Source organism: Lathamus discolor, chromosome 10, assembly GCF_037157495.1.
Source record: "Lathamus discolor isolate bLatDis1 chromosome 10, bLatDis1.hap1, whole genome shotgun sequence".
NCBI classification, from domain to species: domain Eukaryota; kingdom Metazoa; phylum Chordata; class Aves; order Psittaciformes; family Psittacidae; genus Lathamus; species Lathamus discolor.
The window spans coordinates 9,721,297-9,747,459 of record NC_088893.1 but is presented as its reverse complement, the minus strand read 5'-3'; the positions used below and the strand labels follow the sequence as shown (position 1 = coordinate 9,747,459).

The 26,163-nt window shown below is 40.3% G+C and overlaps 2 protein-coding genes across 3 annotated transcripts in view; both read right to left on the bottom strand.

The window, feature by feature from the left end:
• Positions 1–922: 922 nt before the first annotated feature.
• Positions 923–8,025, bottom strand: LOC136019906 (ovomucoid-like). 2 transcript variants are annotated; one of them, XM_065690532.1, is made up of 4 exons: positions 7,962–8,025; positions 5,860–5,879; positions 3,618–3,751; positions 923–3,097 (listed from the first exon to the last, which is right to left on the bottom strand). In XM_065690532.1, the coding sequence occupies exons 1-4, from the start codon at positions 8,023–8,025 to the stop codon at positions 3,052–3,054; spliced, it is 264 nt and encodes an 87-aa protein (XP_065546604.1). In that variant the 3' UTR covers positions 923–3,051. The 2 variants fall into 2 exon arrangements, 1 of the variants encoding a protein (XP_065546604.1); XR_010615112.1 differs by lacking the exons at positions 923–3,097; positions 7,962–8,025 and having other exon boundaries at positions 3,658–3,745; positions 5,860–5,982.
• An 8,224-nt stretch (positions 8,026–16,249) lies between these two features.
• Positions 16,250–26,163, bottom strand: part of IL12B (interleukin 12B) — a 33,641-nt gene continuing 23,727 nt past the window's right edge. Inside the window, exons 8-14 of the mRNA XM_065690785.1 lie at positions 24,939–25,020; positions 22,295–22,576; positions 21,028–21,145; positions 19,805–19,998; positions 18,796–18,941; positions 17,336–17,457; positions 16,250–16,418 (exon numbers count right to left, since the gene is read on the bottom strand). Of these exons, the coding sequence (XP_065546857.1) occupies positions 16,415–16,418; positions 17,336–17,457; positions 18,796–18,941; positions 19,805–19,998; positions 21,028–21,145; positions 22,295–22,576; positions 24,939–25,020 (948 nt within the window). The 3' untranslated portion in view covers positions 16,250–16,414. The remainder of the gene's footprint in view (positions 16,419–17,335; positions 17,458–18,795; positions 18,942–19,804; positions 19,999–21,027; positions 21,146–22,294; positions 22,577–24,938; positions 25,021–26,163) is intronic.

Below are 26,163 nucleotides of genomic sequence, written 5' to 3'. Positions count from 1 at the left end.
TAAGCCTGGAAAGACAACAAGAACATACAGACAAGTGCTGTCCAGCTTCCTGGTTTAAAATCTTCTCTAAGCTTTTTTATCCTGAAGGTTTCCTCTCATTTTTCCTAAGATTTGTAGTATTTGTTATGTTTCACCTTTAGTTGTGTTAATATATTTTACCTTCCACAAAAAACAAGCCTCTTTGACTTGAATTCCTTCTCAGCACTTGATATATTCATCTCCAGTATCATCTACCTGCTGTCTTCCCTTTCTCTTTTAGGGGTCAGTGTGGGGGCTAATGAAGAGGAAGAGATGAACAAAATTCAAAAGATCTTATGGGTTGTTAAACTCTAGTCTATATGTGTTGATCTCTATTTGGTGGATTCCTGGGTCATGTTAAAACATCGTCTGTGGGTTCTGCTTGATAGTCACTCATTTGCCTGTGGTGCTGTCACTGCCACCATCTGAAAATGTTTGAACATGGCAAGTTTCAGGATCCGTGATTTACTGCATCTGTTCTTCACTACTTTAGAAGGAAGGGCTGCTTTCCAAAGCAACCATGAGCACAAATTACTTTTGAAAATGTGTCAGTCTGATGTCTTACTTCAGCAGCTGGGACACTCTCATGAAAAAAATATTTTAAACATATCCATCAGAAAATAGTTCATAGCAACGTAAACTTCCCACAATCAAAAAACATTAATGATGAAGAGACTAATTAAAGAAATATATGTGATAGAAACCTCTTACTGTCTGTTGCAGCTCTCTTGTCCCTGTGAAACAAACATTTGGCTTCATGGAAACAGCCTTTGTTAATAAAGTGCAAAGATGAAGAATGTAAATGTGATTTGCTTTGCCAGCATTTCTGGAATAACACTGATAAGCTGGCACTGTAGGGAACTATAGCTTGCTTGTAATAAACTGTGCTTTTTCTGTTTCATGAAGAATGTGGCCCCTGAAGACAAGCCCCTCCACCACTACTCCCTACACACACCATACGTAAAGTTTACTGAGAGAAATACATCTGATAGAAACACAGTCTCTCAGGTACCATGTAGATAGTGACCACACTCCTCACTGTACAAGCTTTATGTTCCTCACATACTTGTGTGGTTCGGCATTCAGAGCAATAGTCAGTCCTGTGACTTGTGAAGAGGCTAATTAATACTGACTTCAGTTACAAAGAGAAGGGGGCTGTGGTCTGTGTAGAAACTCTTCACCCATCATCATTAGTCTCAGTATTTAATTTTCCGATTTTATCCTGGCATTTGGCTAACACTTGTTCTAAATTGAAAACCTCAATAGAACGTCAAAGCATCTTCTGCTTATGCTTGCTGAAAGACGAGGGTTAAAGCCAAGGTCACAGGTAGCACCTTATAAGTTTCAGTGGCCTTTGAAGGATCAAGTATTGAGTAGGTTTTTGATGTACTAAAAGCACCATTGTCCCTTTGAATTTAAAGCTCCCACAGTGGGGAATAAACACCACTCCATCCCCAAAACGGTGTCTAGGCTTCTATCCTGGTATCTGTGGTTTCATGAGACACATCTGTGACTGGGAACAGTACATAGCAATGATAAGAAATTTATCTGGCCAAGATTTACAGAACATTCAGTAGCAACTGCCTTTTTTTTTTTTTTTTTTTTTTCGCCCCAGGAATGCAATGCATTAGGGAGTTGTAGAGTCAGGAAAAATATATCCCTTGTTAAATACAATCATTACTTAGAATTATTTGACAAAGAAATGCAGAGTATTTATTTTTTATAGTGTTTGCTTGGTTGGACAAGAACACTCCATTTACATACTTAATCTAGCACATTATTAATCCTCCTTTTTTCCTTTCATTTTTTGTTGTTTTCAGCTTTATCATTCTTCCAGATGTTCTATATGTGCTAAGTGTAATAGGCAATTACCATAAAAATAGTTCAGCCAGGTCACATTATAAATCAAACTGAAGACTAGAGCTACATTAGTGTGTACTAGCAAATGAAATAGAGCCTCTCTTGTCCGGAGAATTGAGTATCAGACAACATACGACACCTACATTCCAGTTCCAAAATTTTGTTCATGTGTAACCCCAGTAAACTCAGTCATTCATAAGTTTTAATTCTGGGAAATGTATTTCCTTGTCTGACTATTCCAGTGTAAAAGACAAACTAGTTCAATAATGAAGATATTAACGATGTAAGAGCAGAACAGAATTATTTTCAGGTCTAAAAGCTGCCAGTTTGTCAGAAGTGAACAGAATCATTAATGATGACATTTAAATGCAGGATTCAACAGAGGCACTGCTATGAAGTTTATACAGTCTTACAGTTTAACAGCTTTGCTTCATTTGAAGGAAAAAAAGAGAGCCAGACTGTAGGATCAATTCCAGGAATATGAGGCCATCTAGTGGAAGACAACTTTTGTCTTCCAGGCTTTGTTTTTTTACCTCTCTCTCTAGCTCCTGCTCTATAATTATTTTCTGTAACTTGGGAAGTATCTCATTTGTGAATAATGGATGCAATAAACTTATTCTCCAGAAAGGTCACCATGGAGAAAAAAAAAACAAGTCAACGTTTATTTTAATAAACATGCAGACTAAGTAGCTAAACAACACGTATGTATCAGAATTGTAGAGAGGTGGAAGAAAAATGAGCATGTAAAATTTAGCTGCAAACCTGGTAGAATCAAAGCACTACCTGGGAAAGCTGAAGCCTTGGGAAAAAAAGCATCTGCAAAAGTCTGAGTAAATGAAAGAAAACACTTCAACAGGGAAAACAGAGGCAGTTCCTGCACAGACGTGTCCACTAAGATCAGGCAGCACCATCAGAAGAATAGAGCTCATGTGAAAACCAACTTGCTACAGAAACAGGAATCCTGAGGAGGTGCTTTGCAGGGAGGACAGAAGTGTCAATCGCAACACTTGGGAGCAGAGAGAAGCAGCAAATGGCAGAGCACAGCTGAAAAAGCTGCTGTGTGTTTTGTTCACCATCACCAGATAAGGCAGAATGAATGAAATTAAATTAAGAAACTGTGATAAGGCAGTGTAAAGCTGTTCTCAGCACTCTTCGCTACCATGCAGAATCCATTCAGCATGCCCCTGCTTGCTTCATTTGTAAGGTACCTCTGCTTTTCCTGCAAAGAGAAGCAAAGATATACACATTGCAGACAATAAGTTTTATTCACTAAAATATCTCTGAAGTCCTCAACTAACAACTTGCTAAACACAAAAGATACTATAAACATTTGTAGGAGGCAAGAAGGCACTGATCTGTAAGCATTTTGCCTTTTAAAAAGTTATATTTTATCTATAAAAAGCAAAGTATTTCTGGCACTACTTTTGAATTCTTAGCTGAACTGATTTGGGTTCAGGTGCCTTGTTAGCCCTGTGTTGTTCACTGGACTCTTCTCTTTACTGATTTCTACCATTGTGCCAGAACAGGAAGTTGCTCACACAAATATCAAGGTCATTCACTTAGAGCAATTGGACCTTATTGGTGGGAGAAGAAATTAATCTATAAAGATTAAGCAAAGGAGCAGAGGAATTGTTACCCTGAAAAATATGACAGCCATTAGGTAGAATGGAAACACCAGACAACTGAGCTAGTCTCAGCTTTTGGCATATTCAGGAGTAATTACATAGTATTGTACTTACAGCACTGCTTTGCAGAAAGAACACTTGTTGTTATATGTTTTCCCATCAGAGCCGCAGAAAGGTTGATAGAGTCTTTCACAGTAAATAGGTCTTCCTCTCTCTAACCGACTGTATTCACTGCAGTCTACCTGCAAATAGAATATCAATTTTCTTTGAATCCATCTTTCTCACATTCTCCATTTATGTACAGAAATATTGAATATATGAAATTTTTGGACAAATTTGCCAGCTGCTTTAGAACAGCACAGACAAGGGGTTCCACCATCAGTATTTACTGAGCTTAAGCCTAAAGAAATAAATGTTCCTTCCGAGAGAGATGTGTGTGATGCAACCCATGTCAGGTACTGAGCACATTTAGAGACTTTGCTGTCTATCAGTATAAGTCACTGGAAAAATACAGCCCTTTTTCCATCTACAGAAAAGAGGAGTCAATATATTTTTCTACCTGCTTTCAATTGTCGGTAAATTCAGGTGAGATTAGTTCTCAAGAGTGGGAAGGGTTTCTGTCTCTTATTGCACAAGTATCAGCTCTTTATGCTTTTTACACTGGTGAAAGGATCTGCCCAGGTGGAATTAAGCCCTATTTAAGTATTAGCATGAAAAGAAATTGTTGAAAGGCCTTCATCTGATAGTGGGGCTATATTCATTACAGACTTACATATGAAAATGGGAGTACAAACTAATAAAAGAAATGACTGAAAATGCTCCTGTGCTAGTTTTGGAGCTTTATCTTCTGTCAAGTGAATTCATTCCTAGTATTTGACAAGCAAGAAGTCTTTGTGCACTGCACATATTCCACTTAATCTCCTGTTTGTCACCCTCAAAAGCCTAGGATTTGCTTGCCTAGGAAATAGCCTGTCCTTATAGCTGCTGTTGTAACTAAAATGAGCTTTTTTTGCTGCTAGTCTAGTGACAGTTTGAAACATATCAGTCTTTGGAAGGACACTATGTCTGCAGCTTTTGCTTTCTGAAAATCTAGCCAAAATATGTATTATAGATTTATATATTTAAAACAGAACCCAGCTTTGCTGTTCTCTTCTTATGGACTGTTTCTTTTCCACCCCCTTCATTCTAATTCTTAGTGAAGGACAGGACTATTACTTCAGCCAAACGGTGGAATTTATTACAGATTATATGATTGGTTTTGTGGTAGTCATTGCCCAGGATCTGCAAGCGAGTGAAGAGCTATGTGTGGTCAGCCCCCTCAGCAGGCCTTGTGCCATGGCTCAGCACAGACTGAGAGGTCTCCAGCGGCAAAAAGAGTCATTAGCCAATCACTCCTTTGGGAATAATAGGCTCAAATCCGGTGTGTGTGTGTGTGGGGGGAAGCACACAGGTTGTTAATTTTTGTAGGTTTTTCCTTTGCTTGGCCCTTTCCTTCTCCTCCAAAGCCCTGGCTGCTCGCACATTTCAAAGTCTGGCTGTAAAGCAGGAGGCAGCACGCCTATCCTCGGTTGCAAAAGCGATCCCACAACGTAACCCAGCAATGGCATGGGAAGGAATCTCTGTAGTTTGTAACTTAGCATTTTAAAATGCACAATGCACTGGTCAGGCACAAACTTGTGAGAGGCAAGGACTAGCTAGTAAAAAAAGCCAGAAACTAGGCAAATTTGCCCCATGTACATCTGTGTAACAGCTAGTGAAATGGGGAAGATACATAGTTTGGTGTGAAGAGTGGAACGGTGTCTTCTTGGGAAAGAATGGACATCTTGGTGTAGTTCTAGGCATCAAAAGCTGTATATATTGTGCTAATATGGGACCAGCTCTGTGTGTGTACAAATTTCCACTCCCTGCTACTGTCCACCAGACTCTGAGGTGGCTTGTCTCTGCTCATCCGAGTAAGGATTTTTATCATTTGGCGCCCCATTTCTCTCAGAGATTGACCCCAGGATGGGCACTGCAGCATGGTCAGAAATAAAAATCTCCAGGTACATGATTTAATATCTGAAAGTCACCAGAAAGCATTAAAGTGTCATCACCAGGTAAATACTAAAAAAATCCTGATTTCTCTGACTTAAAATTTGGCCTTGCCTGATTTCTTGTCCACTATGCAGTACAAGTGAAAACATCTGGAAGTTCTCAGGTCAAGTGTATGGAAACCACGTATCTCAAACTCAGGGATTTCTCTCTGAAATCTCAATACTTTTACACTATTTAATTAATGCTTAATGTGTTTTTATCTGACCTCATGTTTTTACTAACTACATATTTTTATAGAGCAATAAAGGAGAAAGTTACTCACCTCATTCTCTTTGGCAGCATCTGCAAGGCAAGCAGAATCACAAAAGTTAAATTAAAAACCACTGTTGCTGAACATTCAGTTTGCAACTAGGATGATTTCACTACCAGCCCTTCCAGCAACGCTACATCTCCTACTAGCTTGAAAGTAAATACTTGGGTTTTCAGTGTTTAATAAGCTGCAGGTGTCAGAACCTATTAAACAAGTGGACCTTGTTGTATTGTTGTGGGAGGGGAGGAAAGATATTGTTTCTCTTTTCACCAGAAAAATACTAGAGACCCAAAGTTAATGTTACGTTCAATGGCCAGTCTGTTTAGGATTAATGAATTGTAGAGCATGCCTGGGCTTTAATTCCCAAGTTTATTTAAAAAAAAAAAAAATATTAGATGTGGCTGTAAGCAATTTACAAGGTCCTTTTCTGCTTTGGATTTCTGTCAATAATGAGGATAGTATCTTCATTGCAATACAATACTAGATACGTATATAATAATAATAATAATAATGCAATTTGTATCATAATATCACTTTAAAAAGTGTTTTCCCTTCCTGGTTCATATGGATTCTAAACTATTGGGCAGAAGGACTGGCTCCTATTTTGTATACACATGGCGTCTGATATAATAGGAGCCCTGTTCTCAGGTTGGACTTCAAAAAGCTTCTTCAACACAATGACATGTACACCTCCCAGAAAGTCATCAAGTAACGCTGGCATGTCTCCATTGCAGTGACACACTTGCTACTTTCTTTAGGAATGTATTTTGTCCTGTAACTGTCATTCTGTGGCTTCCAAGGGATAAAAGTGATCAGGCAGAGGCTTCTGTAGAGAAGGAGCAGGAAGAAAACATATTATGGCAATGCAGCTCTAGTATTTGTCTTTCTGACCAAGTGTAACTGGTTTTAATTTTTAAAGCCATTAAGCCTTCCACTGAAACTTTCTTTCATGGAGCTGCTTACAACTTCCCAACAAATAAAGTTGTCCAAGGTGAAGAAAACTAGCAAAAAAATGCTGTGTCATGCTTCAGTCTGTCACCAGAACTGTGACTGAATTTTCATTATTCTGGAATTGGATCAGATGTAAACCCCTCCCACAAAAATATTAAGATGCTATTTTTTTCTCTAGTAACTTTTTAAAAGCCACAATGTATTTGGGAGTGAATGCAAAAAAAGATGTGGCTCAAAAAGTATAGATCTATACATTTTTAATGAAGACCAGGTAACTTAAAAAGTTCAAGGAAAGGATTTGCTGGAATTCTTCAGAAAACAATATTAATTTATTTTTCTGCACTCACTGGAACACTGACGGAACAGTTTCCATCAAAAGCACGCCATTTCATTGAAATTGACATTTCTCATGACATTTTTGATTTTGAGACAATTTTCAAAGCAAACTTTTCAGAGCTATTCAAAAAGGAAGAAGATTATTTTGGCTCATAATATTATTTTAACATTTTCATTGTTTTGCTTCTTTAATGCTATTGAACTGTTATACTACTGGCAGTGAAGATTTGGACTCTCAATTATTGTAAATGTACTTATTCTTCTATTTTTTTCTCCAGTTCTTTTTGTTAACAAAAAAAAAAAAAAAAAAAAACAAACAATTGCCAAGTGGAGGCTCAAGAACTTGCTCCCGTCTCCCTATTTTACCACAGAACAGCCTGCACCTCAAAGCTCTCTCCAGCCTAGCAAGCTAATATATCATGAAGAAGTTATTCACAGCCATATTATCTGGCCAATGTGTAATCAACTGTCTTCTGCTTGGTCAGTGTGGTAGGAGAGGCACCACATCAGCTCCAAGCTCCCAGCTCAGATGGAAGAAAAAAATAAGTAGATAAAAACCTGCTTTAGTTCTGAGGCTTTACAGTTTACTTTTTACTTGCAATGTAGAATGCAGCTCTGATTCACATCATCACCAAAGGAATAGGTTTCATCTGCTTAAGTTGGAATTTGTAAAGCTGGTGCGTTATTGTTTGCTAAATAGTGCACAAGCATAAAATTTCACTTGCTTTCTGCTACCCAATCATTGTTTTTTATCCCAGTAGACTGAGAAGCTTGCATTGTTTGAATAGGAAAACTATAATATATCAGAAAATAAAACAGTTACTCACTTGCTAAGCAAAGAACTGCCAGCGTAAGAAGCACAAAAGCACCTGTTATCTTCATGGTACTCATGGGTTCTTGACTTGTTTCACAGCTAGCTTGTGCTCTTGGTATTCCAGTAAGATTATCTGAGATGTGTATTCCTGTATCTGTGAGAGCAGATATATATATACACACATGCACAGAGCAGGAACCCTGATGATGAAATCCCCCTTGTAGAGAAGGTAATTAGAAGAAGGTGTTGCCCATGGGTAGTGTCAATAAGAATCTCTTCTGTACAACATGAAGGTCATAAGTACAGGGCAAAGATGAGTGTCACAGCATGGATTGTGTTGATACAGGAGATGTATTGTACTTTGGTTAAGCTCCTTGCCTAATTAACTGTTCCATCTCCATTAGCGAGTTCAGGGAGTGACTCAGTAAGGTGGTTAGTTATTGCTGTTATTGCCATATTGACCCTTAGAGTTGAACATAGTTCCCAGGGGAAAAATTATTCGCACTGGGTGTGTTTCGAAAGATTCATGCCAGTAGAGCTGAAATGCGTAATTCCTAATCTCTTGAAACTTTGGAGAGCCTTGTCACTAGCTGTGGATAGAGGTGATGCTGATTACTATGGCCATACATTGAGCCCTTTCAGACTGCTCTGTGGTAGTAGTTGCTGCTTGGAAAAGTCTGTGTTTCACATGAATACTCTCACCTTCACACACAGCTCAAAAAATCCCCCAGTATTTCAGTGTTCTTCTGCCTTTAACATTCCACCAGTTCAGAGATCAGAAACAAAGCTTTGTGACAGAAGGAGCAAAGACACTGCATTGCGCTGCCTAGTGAAGTGAGGAGTTCACAGCCGTTGTGAATCCTGCTGAGTTGCTGCCTACTTTGCTGTCATGGAGATAAGGAGAAGATTTCTCTGCCTGCCCATCTTCTCCTTTGCTGCTATTTCCAGCACAATAGGTGTCATATCATGTGGGATCCTTTAAACAAATCCAACGTACCAGTATGTTAGTGACTTAATCAGTAGACATAATTTTCTCCCATTTATAATACATGGAAGGGGTTCAGTTCAGTTCAGCTCTGAGTCTCAATTTTCATAAATTTCAAAATTATGTGGAGTTTTGAGCCTATAGTTTGGTTTGAACCTTCCAGAATTGCCTTCTCTTTAGCGATTTGCAATGTAGATTTGCAAGTTGTTTCAATACGAAAGATCCCTGCACATCATTACAATTCACAGTATTTCAGTCATCATCTTCCCTACATCACAAGATAGCCTGAGGCTTCTTCCCCGTGCAGGAGTTAGGGTCATACATGCTAATTTCACTTAGAGGGACTGAGAGTGCTTACAGAGGTTGTGGTAGGTTAACCAGACCTTGGGCCCCACTAATTCATTCAAAGAGGGGTATAGATAATCTTGTTTCTAAAGAATGTAAATAAACGGTTAGTTGAATAAGATGAATAAACAGTTAATTTCTCATCACTTAATGGGACAAAAAAACCCAAAACAATCCAAACCAGATGCCATCAAATTCCAGTTCCAGGATAGACAAGGACCTGGATTGAGCTGCAGGCCTGTAGATTGTTTTTCTTTACATGCCCTTACTTCAGAGATTTAATTTTAAGTTATTTTTTATTCTTAACCTGGACATCTGTGCATATTCCTGTGAAGTGGAGATGGCAGAAGACAGGCTGTAATTTAAATTGGGGTTGGTCTGGATTCTGCTGCTTTGTGAAATTTTTGTTCTGGAAAGCCCAAATCTTTCCTGAAGAGCTTCCTACAGTACAGAGCATGTAGAAACTCCTGGAGAATATTTGGGACATGTTTGCTGGTTGATGGACAATTACCAACATTAGGCAACAAGAGCAAAACCCCAAACCACCCAGAAGGTACTCCTCGTCTGAATAGTTTTGAGCAAACAAGTTTCTTGAGAATAGCTTCAAACTATAAAACTGCAGCTTGACAGAACATGCAGGTTCCTTGACACTGGTATGAGGAAATCTGCCACTTCGGTTACACTCTCTTGCCTAATATGGTGCTACAAAGTCTACTGTCTGATGCAACCTCAATATCCATCTCATCCCTCTAACAGAAGAATATAAACATCTGTTTGCAGTCTTCTGAGTTGATGCAGGAAGATTTTCTGAGGATTGGTGTGGAAAGCAAGAGAGGACTTTTGGAAGTGGGAGGGAACTAATGGGGAATGTAGATTTTGCACCAGATTTTTCTCAGCATTTGAGAATTACCTTGCTATTGACAGGATTCCTTATGCTTATTCAGTGACCCGTAACAGAAAAGCCATGGTGTGAATGTTTTCTTTCTGGTAATGTTTAAGTTGTTTGATTAAGGCTTTTGAATCAAATTAAGATTCATTTTCTGAGTAGTGGACCTTAAGCTTAGTAGGGCTTGCCCAGACAATTCACGTAGGAGGGATACAGTTCTCACAAGAAGCTGTGACATATTGTGACAGTATGTGACATACTGTAAGGTGTGCAAATAGACACTAAATATAAGCACGGCACAACAGGGGGTCAGCTGACGTTCTGGAGATTTTAGCATTTGGAAACATAAAAGCTATCTTGAAGCTTTGAGAATTAAAATGCCATACACAGAAAACAACAGTCTGTTCCACTTTCTGCAGTGGGGTAATACTCATGCAAAGTCTTAATAAAAAGTAGTGTCACAAAACATTTATTGCACCTATTTATTGCACCTCCCATTTTAAAGGATACCAAAGTATCTCTGTATCTATACGCCTAGCTTTAAAAACGGGCAGAATTCACATTAGCTGTAATAGTCACCATTTGACTGAAAAAAAATGCTTCATTTGAGGCATATTTCCGTCCAAACTTGCAGAGGCTTGTTTTTTGCCCTGGTAGTCTTCATACAGAGCTGGTCTGACAACCAGCTGTCATCCTGCCATCCTCAGGTAGGACAAGGGTTCACCTAGATCACAGTGCTGTCTTTGAGAACATTCAGCTCGGCTCAGAGGAGAATACAGAAATTCTTTTGATGGGCAAGCTGAACACAAGCCAATGGTTTGCCCCTACAGTGAGCATTTCCAGCTGTATTAGTAAGAATGTAATTATGAAGTGAAAAAAAAATCATTGTTTCCTCCTGTTCAGGCTGCATCTGGAGTTCTGTGTACAGTTCCGGGCTCCACAGCACAAGAAAGATGCTGAAATACTGTATCAAATACAGCGAAGAACCACAAAGATATTTAGAGGGATGAAGCATACTAGGAAAGACTGAGAGAAGTGGTTTGTTCAGTTTAAAGAAAGAAGGCAAAATCTCACTGTTTTCTTCAGCTACATTATAAGCATGTACAGAGCAGGCAAGAGCCAGTCTCTTCTTGGAGGTTCACAGTGAAAGGAACCAAGGGAATAGAGCAAATTGCAGCAAGAGAAATTCCAATTAGAGGTGAGGAAAACAAATTTCACAATGACAGCAGTCAAGCATTGGAACAAGTTGCCCAGAGACATCACTGGAGAGACTAAAAAAAGGATCTGTTCTTACCACGGTTTGGTGGTGGGGCAAGGATGTGGGGAGCCAAGAGTCCTCCAGTGGTCTATTCTCACCTGAACTGATTCTGTGATTCTCATAGGTGAATGTCAGCTGTTGCTGGCAGTCAGCTGCTTTGGGGCTTTGTGGCACATTGTATTTGTCCTTATCAGTTCACATTTCTAGGTTTGACAAAGCAGTCACTGACAATAGAGTAGGACACTGATTTGATTTTGGCTCCTCAGAAAAAAAAGTTGTTGGGAAACAAGTGTTCAGATCTGTTTGGTAATAGCTGCTTCCCAGAGTTGGATAGGTAAGGCCTCTTTACCTAAAAACTATTCTGAAATTGGTGGTAAATACTCAGATTGAAAAATTGGGAGTGAAATCTTGGCCTCATCAGGCAGACTTGTACCGGGTTCCATTGGCTGGGACGTACTGTTTGAATACATGTATGTTAACTGTGGGCCTCTCGTAATTTTCTACTTTCCTTATTGTATCTTGTCTTTTCCCAACTTCTTATCTCTCTGAGTTGTTATTTGGAAGGAAAAGCAGTTGCTTGTTGAACACATGATTATTCACTTTAATGGGTCTGTTACATCTGATGAAATCTTAGTGCGTATTTTTCTGAGTGAGAACATTTGTCACAATTATTGATGCATTGCTTTTATTTTTGGAGCCCTGAATGGCACACAAATGTGATGCCAAGAATGCTGCTGTAGCTTGTCATTAGCTAAGTGCCTGCTTTATTCTGCATGGGAGGATGTTATCTTGCTGCATTCCAGAAAGCGCTGGTGGCAGCAGCTTGTTCCCATTCATGTGGAGTGCCTCATACTGAGGACATCAACAGTGCTGAAAAAAATGGCACATGGAACAGCTAAAAAACATATTCTCACACCCCATGTATACCTGGGAAGAATGCACAAGCCAAGGTAGATGTTGGTACAGTCACGAGTGGGAATTGAGACCTGTTAGTGATTCCAGTGCCTGTTTATACGCAACCCAGAACACAAGCTCCATCAATTTTGTTGTGGGTGGGTGGTTAGGGTTGTCCACCCATGTGCAATTAATGTATCAGACTTTTAAAGTCTTGCTCAACCGAAGATTTGTGAACCAAATGATGTATTTCTTAAGGCATCAAACCGTGCCAAAACATTTGGGTATCTGCCTGAAGGAAGGTGAGTTTCCCATTTTGCACACCTTAAGAGAGATCAAAGAAGGGTTTAGTCAAAATTGCAGCTGTCAAGCTGGGACAGGTCCCCGCTGAGGCTTTCAGGTGTTATTTTAGAAAGTAAAAATACCAAACACCAGACTCCCGGCAAAGGCTGGAGCTGATCTTTATTCTTTTTCTTTGTATCTTCTGATCTCTTTAAGGTAAATTACAAGGCTGTGATACCTACTATTGTGCAACTACCTTGTGAATCCCTTGAGTTACTTAGTGTTATACCATTGATGTTTCTGAATGACTTGATTCTTCACAGATATATGCAAAACAGGCATTAGCAGCTTAGCACTTAGTTCTGAATAAATTGGACAGTGAGCTCTGAATAGGACTGATTTGGAATCACACTCTATTTTGTACTTTAAGATCTAACTTCCAGGTGCTTAGCACTTTGAAGTTCTGTCACTGAAGTCAGTCAAACTGACATATTTGAGGAAAGCTTTCTTTTTTTTCATGTCTCAGAACAAGGTTGGAGGACACACATTTGTCTTGCCTGTATTAAAAATCTTACCTCTATTTTTATAAAATCTCTTATGAAAAAGAGAAGCTACGACTTAAGTAGAAGAGGCAGAAGATGAAGGTCAACATGAAAGGAGGGGTGGATGTGAAGAATTTGGACCTGAAATCTGTGTTCTTTCACAGAACCCCTAATCAGACATAAGCCTTCCCCCTCCTCTTTTGCTGTTAGCAGTCTCAGCTTACCCAGCTGTAATGGGTGAAGCACTTAGAGGATAGTAAGCTCCTACTGCAACCTATTAGTGCCTCATTAAGTACAGCAACTATTTGCAAAGCCTTCTTTAAGATGAGGATCACCCACAAAAAGCCCTGGAGGGAATTAGTCAGTCTCAGTGCAGTGCAGATTTAGGGAGGTGTGGTAGGCAAAACCTAAACCCACATGATGAATGAAGAATCTGAATAGAAAGCTAGAGGAGCTGCCACTTCCCAGGAGATGCTGGATCACTAAGACAGGGGTCCAGCAGAAGACCTATTGTGTGTCTATATGATTAATAACTGTAGTTGCCTCAGGAATAAACATAATTCTATAATTTTATATCAAAGAAGCTTTGATTTTCAGTATAAGGATATTGGAGGCAATTTTTACATTGTGCAGCCTGATTGAGTCTACCAATTGTGACATTTAGGAGAAGGTTTCCAGATCGTTTGCAGCGCAATCAGGACAGGAATTAAGATACAGAAGCACAAGGATTAACAGCCACATCAGCTATTATTTTCTTGACTGGATGGGATATGTTCAGAAATGATCTCCGGTGTATGGAGGCACCATAGTGAATATTTGTGCTGTGATACTGACACCCTTTTATAGAATCTAGAGAGTTCCCCGGAGATGGGAGACTGACAATTTCTACAGCAGATACTCAGGGGCACTTGGATCTGTATAAGGCCCGGGATATGGATAATCAAGGATTGAAGCCAACTTCAAGCTGTGCTTTGCTATTTTTCTGAAGAATCTTAGACAATGATTTTCCTCACTGAAGCTTCCTGCAGGGAGGTTTAACTCACATTGTGGGATCAAGGCACAGAAAGGCATTTTCCTCCAAAGGTACTAGTTTCATATAGTCTTAATCAGGATACTTGTAAATTCAGCTTGAGTATTTCTGGGAGTGAAAATGGCTGAATCAAAGGTGATGAGAGGTTTCAATGACTGGTTCCAATGGTGCCGGGGTTTCAGCCCAGATATTCAAAGAGCAGGAAGGTCCTACTAATTCTGAACACTGTACCAACAGTATTAGAGAGAAACCTCAACGACCTCAAGATACATGTCAGCCTAGTTTCAGTTGCAAACCTCCTGACCACAGAGGCCAGTGAACTTCAGCGTGCTCTTAGACTGCAGAAGAAACAATCCTTTCTTGGCCAGCAGAAGAGGGTTTAGAAGAGACTGACGACTAACAGTCATGGCTCTTCTGTGTTTTCTTGTACACTTTTACAAGCCATGAACTTGGTAGCATTAATCAGTAACATTACTTCTCCCTACAGACACTATCTCAAAAGTAGTGTATAATATACTGGTAGGAAGGTGAAGAGTGATATAAACCATTCTCAAATATCATAAGTAAAACAAGTTTTCTTGTTTTCAGATGTATTTATTATTAGCTTCTTTGTTAAAAAAAGCACAGTAAATTGCATTTATAGCAAAAATAAGAAGTGTACCTTAATAAATACTAACAGCACTTGTAGCTAGATTATCAACAATTTTCTGAAATATCAGATACATCCCACATTTCAGTGTCTAAATATCTTAAATTACCACCTAAAATTGCTAAGACTGGAAAAAAGGAAGCACGGTCACAATGGAAGCTTGTCTTTAATTTCAGTGATTCTCTATCAGGGGTTAAGGCCTAAATCTTCAAAGGTATTGTAATGTATTTCACCCTCCTGGAAGTCAGGACTTAGGTGGTTTTAGAAAAATGTACAGGCTTCAGCACTTGCTTCTACTCCTTTCCAGACCTGGGCACTTACACTGTAAGCAGTACAGAACCAGGACTTGATTTTTTCCCTAAGGTTCTGTGGAGGCACCTAGCATATGCTGCAGAAGCAGGGCAATACTTTCAAAATGAACTATAAAAATCTGTGTTCTAAAACTCTAACTAGATGTTTAACATCCACAGATAAAACCAGTTACCAATTCCTATCTGAAATACCAGATAAACGGCAGTTTTTCTTAAATCATTTAAGCTGCCTTGGTTTCAGTTGCAGATTCATGACTACTTGTGCCCTGTGGTTTTGCCTGTGGCACAGCAGATCTGATTTAATGTTACTGTCAGAAAACACCACTGCAAGAGATGCACTGGGTACAGTTGGGTCACTGAATAAAGGGCCTCTAATGATCACAGACATGAAAGAAAGGGGTTTTGTTAAGGAGGTGTTATATTCAGCTACTGACTCCCTTTTTCTTTCATGCTCACCAGAGGTGGCAACAGCAAAAGGACTTTTCCAACCATAGCACCTCAAAGCTGCCCCCACGCCCCAGTGCTCCCATTGCTGCCATTGCAGCTTGGGCTCAGCTGCAGGCATAGGCCTTTAAGAGTGATTGACCTCTCAGGCAACAGCCATTTGCAGTGTTCATACCTGGGCATCAACATGATGTAAGGATAGGCAGTAGAAAAACTCCAGCAGCAAACATTTTTGGGACTCAGAACTTGCAATTCCTTCGGTTACTAAAACATCTGCCAACACACTGGCCAACAACGATGGCCCAGAGACATGATACGTGGCTGTCGCATGCAGCCAAGGCTTTCTGTGCCAATACATTTCAACACAATAAATAATAGTAAATTAAAATAAATAGGTTATCAAATAATTAAACAGTTAAATAATGGAATACTTAAACAGTTCTTTCAGCACATTACCTTCCCAAATAAATTAACACATGAAACAGTTTGAATAGCAACTGCCATCATCTGGCATTGCAAGTCATGTCAAGTAAATAAATAATAAATAAATAAATAAATAGAAGCAATACAAGAATATGCAGAACCTATAATAATGGCTAACAGCAATGCACCAAAATACCATGCATGTTAATATAACATGATGTATGCTAAAGGTATTACTAAAATCTAAGGAATTTAAAAGTGCTGCCAAAATCAGGACCACGTCAGACTATTACAAAAAAAGTAAGCATGGCTTCTTAATAATCTCAATGCAGATTTCCTTCTAATTATGTTCTTGTGCTAGCTCATTCTTTGCTTTCTTTAGGAGCACTGTGCCATTCTCCTAGAATCTCTTACTGGTTATCTGTAAAAAAAGAGAAAGGAAATTTACATAAGAACTAAAAACTATCTTCATTTCCCTCAGATCTAGATTTTCAGCCCATTTCTCAGTAAGGCTTTGCTGGTCTGAGCCATCCAGTGAAATGCCACTCCTCAATTGCTCTAAAGGACTCCAGACCAGGCAATGCAAGGCTCAGAAGTTCCCGTGTGAACATGACAGAAGTGTGATCTCATTTCAAATGTTTCAATAGGGCTACAAGTTTACAACTGTTCAACAATGTGACTCAGGATACTTGGAGGTCAGAGAGATTTGCATCTACATCTAAGTGAAAAAACCCACCCCAAAATTACATAAGAGAGGAAGAAGAGAAAAATCTGCATAATTCTTTTGGGTGTTGGATCTGAAGGAGGATATTTCCATATTTAAAAATGTGTTTTGACTTGGAAAGCTGGGCTGAGAGTAATTTAGAGCTGGCCGAGAACTCTGATCAATTCAGAGAATAAGGAAACAGCCATTTCTAGGACTAGCAGAAGCTGCTTATAGCTTTTCTTTCTAATAGCAAATATCTCAGAGCTCTCTCTTACTCCCTTTCTTATTTTACTGGTAGAACTTGGCTGTATATGGGTTGTCTGCTGCATTTGGATGCTCAACATTGATTCAACATTGGCAAGAAACAAATGCTTATCTATTTCTTAGGCAATATTTGTAAGTGCCTAATGAGGTAGAATCCTACCTTTGCCCATAAACCTACATCCATTGTTTCCTTTCTGATTTAAATGGATTAAACAACCAGACATTCAGGAGACAAAAATGTCTGTGAGGACTACGAGGAATTGTGAAACAAATGAATATTTAAGAAGCGGAAGTAGTTCATGGGCACCTTACTCTCCTAGGTAAGGAATCACCCCTGCTCCTCCAGCAGAAGGTTCTCTAAGTCTTACCTGCAAAGTGGAGACCACTCACTCCAGGATGAATTGTAATAGCGATCCCTGGCTTGCACAGAGATCTTCCTCTTTGGCCCAGCTGCTGGAATCTGAATGGACTGCTCATCAGTGCCATAGACCTGAACAGGGCACAGCTCCATCAGCAGATTGTAAAGATCAAGCAGAACACACAATAAAGTGCCAGACAGACTGCAACAAGCACACGTAACTTAAAAACTCCACTGGCAGTCTGTTGTTTCCAAGGAACCAGTCTTCACCCACAGATACCAAAGTCATGAGGACTTGTGAAATCTTAAGCCTCAGTAAAAACAAACTAAAAGCCCGCTTTCCACTGGAGTTTGTGTTGTAAAGTGATCCAACCCCAAGCTCAGCCATTAAAACAAAGGGTTAACTTGTTTATCTGGGGTTTTCTCTTTTTATTTCTTCTTCCAGAGTGGGAACCATAAAAGACAGAAGTTGCTGCTTTTCAGTATCGCTGAAATTTCCGCTGAGGGCTTGTGGCTGCTACAAGAAGCACTCCGTGCTTCTCTGCCTCAGGGACGAGGGACTCTACTACCGCCACTAAAATCGAGTCAGCACTAAGGGGAATGGCTCCATCTGCCGGTACAGGCTTGCTGGGTTGTTTTGTTTTTTTTTTTTTCATGTAGAAAAAGACATCCTCTAGTGTCTGGTTTACAAACTGGAATGCTAATTCCATTGGCTTACTTTTCTGACTGCTGGACCAAGGAGGAGAGCAACACTGCAGTTAAGGACCTGAGCTGTGGTCCACTGATTTGTGTGTTTCTTTCCAGTTCTGCTTTTGGTTTGTCAGCCTAAGCAAATAGCCGTACTGCTGTTGTGAACCCTTCAATGTGTATCCATGAGCATTAGCAAATGAAGCAAAACCCTTTTGTGATTTCAGACTAATACAGAGTAGCAATGATTAGTTAACAACTAACTAATAACTGGAAAGTTGGTGCCCAAGGCTTCAGCCTTCACCAATCCCCATAGAAATGCTACCAAATGAGTCACCGATTCCTTATTTGCCAAGTCACCTACAAAGAAAGCCTGAGCTATCCCGGTAAAAACAGCACAGAAGGAAACCAGTGCAACAGATCCTAGACTTCTTGGTTTGGAAATGGGGATTTTCCCATGTTAGGACCCACACAGCCTACTAATGAATTAGTAAACACTTTTCTCACACGAGCACAGCTATGCAACGCTGGGCATGATTTATCTCCCCAGTGACATCAGCACTGCATCCACCCCAGAATGTGTTGTTTGGATCTTACTGCTCACAAAATTAGGAAGAGGTCTCTTTGTGCCAAGACAGTACCCTGCCACATGTGGGTCTCAACACCCCTTTTTATTATTCTTATGTTTTTTTAATTTTAGTCCGTAATTCTTGCATACTAAGCTTATATTATTTATACTGTCTGTTCAAGCAAGAAATTGTGTTTCAAATGTTGTATCTCTACCTGACTGTTGCCCTTCTTTGTACTTCCAACTTTGACCCTGAAAGTCAAAGGGAAGTAGGACTTGGGTGTGCTCCATGTTCTGGGATAGGTCCAGGTCACTGTTCCATTTGTGGCCACATACTGACACTGGGGTGGGTCAGGTTTTACTGTAAGAGAAAATACAGAGTTTGCATTAGCAGCATAGTAGTAGATGTTGGTATACTACTGTTGGTAGTTTTATAGGAGTCATCCCTGAGGGCTCCCATGAGATCAAAAGAGAGGTAGATGAGATGGATACGAATTGCCTTGTATGCTTCTTATGAAAGCTTAAGCACACTCCCAGTCTCTCCAGGTTAAAATCCTTCTTTTTCTTTGCCCAGAGGGTTGCAGAGGGCTCTGTTGGACACAGAGGAATGTCTTTAGGCCGTGCTGACTGTTAGGACATTTAGCAAAGCATCTGTTTCTGTAAGATGCTGCTTCCTTTTAATGTGCCCTGTGGCATCATGGACACAACTGGTCCTCTTTGTTCCTGTCAGTTTCTATTTGCCCATTTGTAAGAATAGATCAGGGGGAGAGCATTAACCATTACCTGAGTAAATCTGCAGTTCTCAGAGAAGAGGCTGCTGGGTTATTAGTTATAGAATCATAGAATCATAGAATAGTTAGTGTTGGAAAGGACCTCAAGATCATCTAGTTCCAACCCCCCTGCCATGGACAGGGACACCTCACACTAACATACCCCTTACAAAACATCTCCATCAAATAAAGAAGGCTATATAAACATCTGGGAGATGCAGTGTTTGAGGGTTTGAGGTCATAAGCTAGTAAAATGTTGTTTCTTCACTTCCTCATCCTCTTCCAGACTGCTGCTATGATTTATTTTCCCCTGTTCCTGTAACTAGGGGCTTGATACAGATTTACAGTAGAACAGGGCAGGGATTCCCAAGCTTGGTTTGATCAGCTCCCGTTGTTAGTTCCACTATTGGCAAGAATAAAGCTAAGACTTAATCATGGTTCCTGATCTACTCACTGATATCTCGGATGAAGAAGCTGCTAGTGTAGTTCTCATATTCCACCTCATCAATGACCTCCAGGAACATCTCAACTGGCTCGTGCTCTTCAGCAAAGGGACAGTAGCTTTCTTTCTGGCACTGGGCTGTGTATTCAGTCACTGATGTATCAGTGTGAGCTACAGGGCTGCTGCAGATTACGTCTCCTTGAGAGCTGAATACAGAACAGAGAAAAGTACTGGGAATGCTGGTTTGCTCTGAGAATTCATTGCCACAAGAACACCATGTAGTTGGTAAGGTAATGTTCTGATGTTGCCTGGATCATTTCATGGCTGTGCTTCAACAGCTGCAGGACAGTGGGAGTTCTTAGCTCTTACATTTTCAGTGCTGTATTACATATCAATGTAAACCACACACATGCACACACACATACAACCCCCGGCCTTAGCAGAATGAATTAGGGTTTAAACCTAAACCAGGATATCTCATTCATTATTACCACTGTCCTATGACAAGCTCTAACTTTGTTCCTTAGCTCTTTCCAAAGCCTTGCTGGAAGAAATAAGGGAAGGTTAAAATGTATCCATTGGGAAATAAATAACAAAAGCCACCTATAAAGTACTGCCTGAATCCAGTTCTATTTTTGCATTCAGCGAAATAAAACACTTTGCAGTTGTTTCTTCTGTAACAAACTGAAGTGACGTTTGCTTAAGCCCTCCATGTTTTGGAGAAACCCCCAAGAGTAGTGGGAAGCAGGAAATCCCCATAAGGTTCCCCTCACATATTTCCCCTGCAGGTTTCTGCAGCGTTCCTCAACAGAGACTCGTCAGTGGCATGTGGCTTCTGCAGTGGGTGCAGCCTCTCACTCCCTTCATTGCGCTGGATCTGCTGCGAAGGGACTCGGTACTATAATTGTTTCTGCTTTTGGCTCAACTTCCTCTCTCCCCAGCATGAACTGGTTTGTTATTGCTTAAGTTACTCTGTGGCTGTACTATACCAGCCGTAACAGCCCTGTGGGGGTGGTCCATTTCCAAGCCTTTATTTCTGAGCAACTTCCATGCCCTTATTAAAGTTAGTCCCAGTGATGGCTCAAAACATTTTGCACATGTTCAGACTCTGGAAGAGGGATTCCTCGCCTTCTACATGTCCTCAACAGCCTAAAATCCAGAATCTTCTATTGAGAGTAACACAAAGGGTGTTCCAGCCTTACTATGAGGTTGTTAAGGAAAGTACAAGCTTTTACCCTTTTAGACTTCTGATTGTGAACTTCACATTTGGACTCTCATTTTCTGTCATCCATGAACATATGAAAATTCCAGAGTAGTTCTTTGCTTCACATTTTAAAAATGTCTTGTTTGGCTCTAGATGGAAAAAGACAGAAAACACAATTTATTTAGTCTTTTTGCCAAAGAGGTCAAAGCAGAGAGAACACAGTGATTCAGTAGGCTCCCATCTACTTTGGTAGCTGGCGGGTACATCAGCAGACACAGTCTCATATCGCCCTTGGGCAGCCACCTGTAGTTAAAAGGCCATATAACCACAGTTAGTGAGTGGCTGGAGGCTGGTTTACATGGGCCCACATTAACCACATCTACATGGCTATTGACAGGAGCTAGAGCACACCCCAGCTGTTGCAGATAGCTGTCAGTAAGAGATTTATATACACAAAGCCATTGTTCCTTTCAAAAAAAAAAAACAAAAACATTGCTGCTATTCAGTTGGCAAAGCTCTGTATTTGTTACCCTGTGCATGAGAGTGCTTGCAGTGGATCATATCTTCACACACTGGGGCACTTTGTGGGGAATGCTTCCAGTGTGAGAAGTGAATGAGGCCTTAATACAGGTGTGTATTTTGTTTCTACTGCCCAGCACTGCAGACTCTCTATATTGCACCCTGGATGTAGCTGACTGGCAGACCAGCCTACTGCATCTGGCATCTGGGTCCAGGAGTCAGGGAAAAAGCCTTGGAAATTCCTAAGTTCTTGGCACAACAGTAAGGAACTGCAATATGAGACATAGATGAGTGAGGTTTATGCAGAAAATGCAAAATATCACAGGCTTGTCCTGTGGAGAAGCCCAAATGACAGCACTTAAAATCTAGGTCAGTCCCTGGTCATGTCAAATCATGTAGCCCTGGTTTTGCAAACTCTCTCCTGAGTGCTGGGTCTGTGAGATGAAGGCAAAACAAGTCACTTGATTCCCCACCAGAAAAGCAGTGGCGTGGTATTGATGTTATCCTGATTCTAATCATTCCTACCACCATTCTATCCTATAGGTCTGGAGATTCTAAACTAATGCCATGACAACAAATTCCTATGCTGCTCATTATCTGCTCCACTCACAAACCCACAAAAGTAATGCTTTGCCTTTAATTGTCAGTAAAACAAGTGAAGAGGACCCATTTTAAAGTAGATGCTTCTGGCACATTTCTCCAGAGAGCTCCCTCTGGACCTCACAAAGTTCCAAGGCACAAAGCTGAACAAGATACATCGCAGCATATGATGACCGTACCGTCAAAGCTTTTCAGAATTGACCTTATCATTTGCCCATTGGAGTCTATTTTAGTTATGAGGAAGAAATCATAGCTGACGATTTCATGGGTATCAGCTGTCAGACAAGTATAGTTGCCAGCATCTGGGAACTCTTTCACTTCAGCAATCAGAGTCTTTCCAGTTCCTTTCAGCTCGGTGTCCTTTTCCCAGTACACTGGCAGTGTGTCATCAGACGTGTTACAGGTGAGCTCCACTCTTTTAGCTGGTGTCTCATTATTCCACTCTGATTCTATGACGTACACTGGACATTGCAGAGAAAGACATGTTAGCAGCTACTCATACCTAACAATATAAAGATTGAGCTGAGCCCTTTTTTCAGCTCTACTTTCCAGAAAAAACACTAACAAATCTCTGGCTTTCTTGCCCAAGGCCTCACCATCGCCTGGAAATCTTAACTACAAGAAGAGGTTCGACTTAAAAAATTTATTGTGTCTCTAGAACCTGCTGATCAATAGGGGTGACGTTTTAATGGAAGTGATCATTATTTTTTTTTTCCATGTTCCCAGAGAACCTTACAGCAGTTCATAACCATAGGAAGTAGGCAGGTACCTTTATTTTAAAGGTGAGGATGCCAGGACACACTGAGCCCAGGTATTCCTTGGGCATGTGGCCTATGGCCTTTCCTCACAGAATGGCATGTAAAACTACTTTGTGGTTTTAAAGCTGAGCTAAGATTCTTTGCCTTCTTCAGCATCAAAGTCTGTGAGTAAGCAATGAGATAGATGGGAGCTCTGGGTAAGTGGTTTGTGTTTGCCCGTAGCTGTTGTTTTCAATTTTCTGCAGGGAACAATTTGTACTCCTATCACCCTGGTCCCAGAGGAGCAATTACTAAGAGATGGGATATGACTGAATTGAGCTACAGCAGAGCCAAATGGACTATAACAGAGGTCTTTTAAATGCCATCTGGTAATTCTGAAGAGCCCTGTTGGCCTTTTCAAATCAGAGGACATATCACATAACAAAATAACAATCCCATCAAAGAGACGTTATCTTCTCTTGTCTCTTTGCTAGAGAACTTCACCTACATTTTTGTGTGGAACCAGTTCTCAAGCGTAAGTGTCATTGCTCAGATATACTACTGCTGTCGCAGGCTTCCCAATCATGCTCAGTGACCTCAGAGACTCTTCTACATGCAAGGAACGGCAAGAATTTGTTTCTTAGTGTGTCAAGACCACAGCAAGGCGCAGCTCAGGAAATCAGAGTTCTAAGAGCTTTTCATTGGAGCACCTCACCAGCAAAATGAGAGCTTTAAGACTTTGTAACTAAGAACGCTAAGAAATACATGTCAAACACTGAATCTAAAATGACAGAAAATATGCAACTCCAGGTAGCTTGAAAGTTACCAAACGGCTTATGGACCTTTGAAGCACAAGCAAGGTAAATCTTATAGACTTTAAGCACAGATTATGCTCCATACTGACAAACACAGTTTTCAGCATCATAGCATTGTCCAGGGAACCCCCAGGATAAATATTTTTTAAATGTAAAGATACAGGGAAAAGCAATTTAACTAGTTTTGGAAATTAAAACACAATCAGATTAAGAATGATTTCATCGCATTGATTAGGGTCCTTTTTGGATAAATTCATCGAAGACAGCCTGGATTATGGAGCTACACTGGGTGAATAAGAACAGCAAATCTGATTAGCTGAATTTAGCCCAATTTTCTGGTAAGTTATTCAGAAGATTTGCTTATTACTGACTCTGTATTTTTACAAATGTGTTTACATTTAAGTTATTTACCAGAAAAGTTGGATGAGCCACTTCTAGGTTTTAGGTTTTACTATGAAATATTCTTTTTGACAATTAAGTCTGCACTTAGAATCATAGAATATTTAGGGCTGGAAAGGACCTCAAGATCATCTAGTTCCAAACCCCCTGCCATGGGCAGGGACACCTCACATTAAACCATGTCACCCCAGGCTCTGTCCAACCTGGCCTTGAACACTACCAGGGATGGGGCATTCACAGCCTCGCTGGGCAACCCATTCCAGTGCCTCACCACCCTAACAGGAAAGAATTTCCTCCTTATATCCAACCTAAACTTCCCCGGTTTAAGTTTTAACCCGTTACCCCCTTGTCCTGTCACTACAGTCCCTGATGAAGAGTCCCTCCCCAGCATCCCTATAGGCCCCCTTCAGGTACTGGAAGGCTGCTCTGAGGTCCCCACAGAGCCTTCTCTTCTCGAGGCTGAACAGCCCCAACTTTCTCAGCCTATCTTCATACCGGAGGTGCTCCAGTTCCCTGATCATCCTCGTGGCCCTCCTCTGGACTTGTTCCAACAGTTCCAGTCAACTTGCTTATTTGTGGCTGTTACCTAAGTCACAAGATGCTGTTTCTGTTTCCAGACCTCATGACTGAAACTTTTGAAACAAGAGAGTGGGAAATAAGACAGTTTCTAATACAAAAATTCAAATGGCCTTTGAACAACATTTTAGGACTTTAATACTAGTTAGGTGGCTAGTTATTCACAAACAAACAAGAAGAATCTTGGCCTAAGGTACTATAGCTAACAAATGTTGTACTTGTGAACACAAGCATGACTCTGAAATACCCTTGTGTCCTACAGTAGCTGTAGGTCTCAGTAAGTGAAGACTGCTTACCATTTTCCCTCAGTTTCCACTGTGCTTCCAGAAGGGCAGCAAAGGAAAATAACGAAATTATGGCAAACAGTAGGTGAGACATCTGCAGGAAAAAAAAACAAATTACTAAACTTTGTTGAGGATTACCGAGTGTGTACAGAAACCAAGCCCAGTGCTGGGCAGGATAATAGCAAGAGAGAGTCAGTTCCAGCAAGCTAAGAACTCTTAGACTATAAGAAAATTGGAAATTAGGTTTGTACTGAACTCAAGCCGAGATTTTGAGCTGCTGGTTATTGACACCACAAACCAGTTTAGAGAAGAAACCACGGAACTTAGAGGAAATTGTTGTGTGCATAGGTCTTATGTGGTCAGGAGCTCAGAAGCATTCCCAAGTCCTTCAGTTAAACATTCCTCAGGCAAGAAAAGTCTTGCTGATGTCACTGAGGCTACTTGCATGAACAAGGCATTGACTAAAGGATCAATAGACATTAAATTCCAGTCATACAAAGCTGATATTTCTTGGTGTATGTACGTGTCAGTAGTCCTTCTAAAACAAAGGATTGCAAATAAAATGAAGGACTGGCTGAAGTGTTTTGCTGGACTGTATTCTTCCCCACCTTGGTGAGAACAAGTGACAGCAGTGTCAGTAATGCAGTGTAGAGCTGGTGTCAATACTGACACTTGCCTAACTGGTGCCAGTTATAATATCCACCTGAGGCTGCATAGCTTAATTAATTTTGCAAGCAATTTCAGGCAAAATTCCTACTGGATTCAATGCCGCAGCTATATTTGCAGAAATAGCTGGGTATGTATAACATTGTGGCTGTGTTCATTTGAGACCTAAACATATATCTCACACGGGAATATACAAGTATGTGGCTGTATATACAATATATAAATGTATATTTGTCCTGACTGAAAAATACAGCTAGAGCTCTTGATGAAACACAAAACATATTTGCTAAATATTGTAGTAACCACTGGGTGCATAAAAAACCTTTGACAAGTTACAGTTTCAGACTTTTTTCAACTGGAGATTAAATCAAATGAACTTAGAAAATTACTTAGAAAAAGAATGCACATGAAACCCACAAAATTAAGTGGTTTGGGGTTTTCTTCCTCCCAAACTAGCCTTTTTCAGTGAAAGGGGAGTAGTCCTGATTTCTTCTCATATGCCATGAAACATATTCATTTGGGTTTATGGAGGAAGAATTTGCATTTGTATGTGCTCCAAATCTGTTATTCA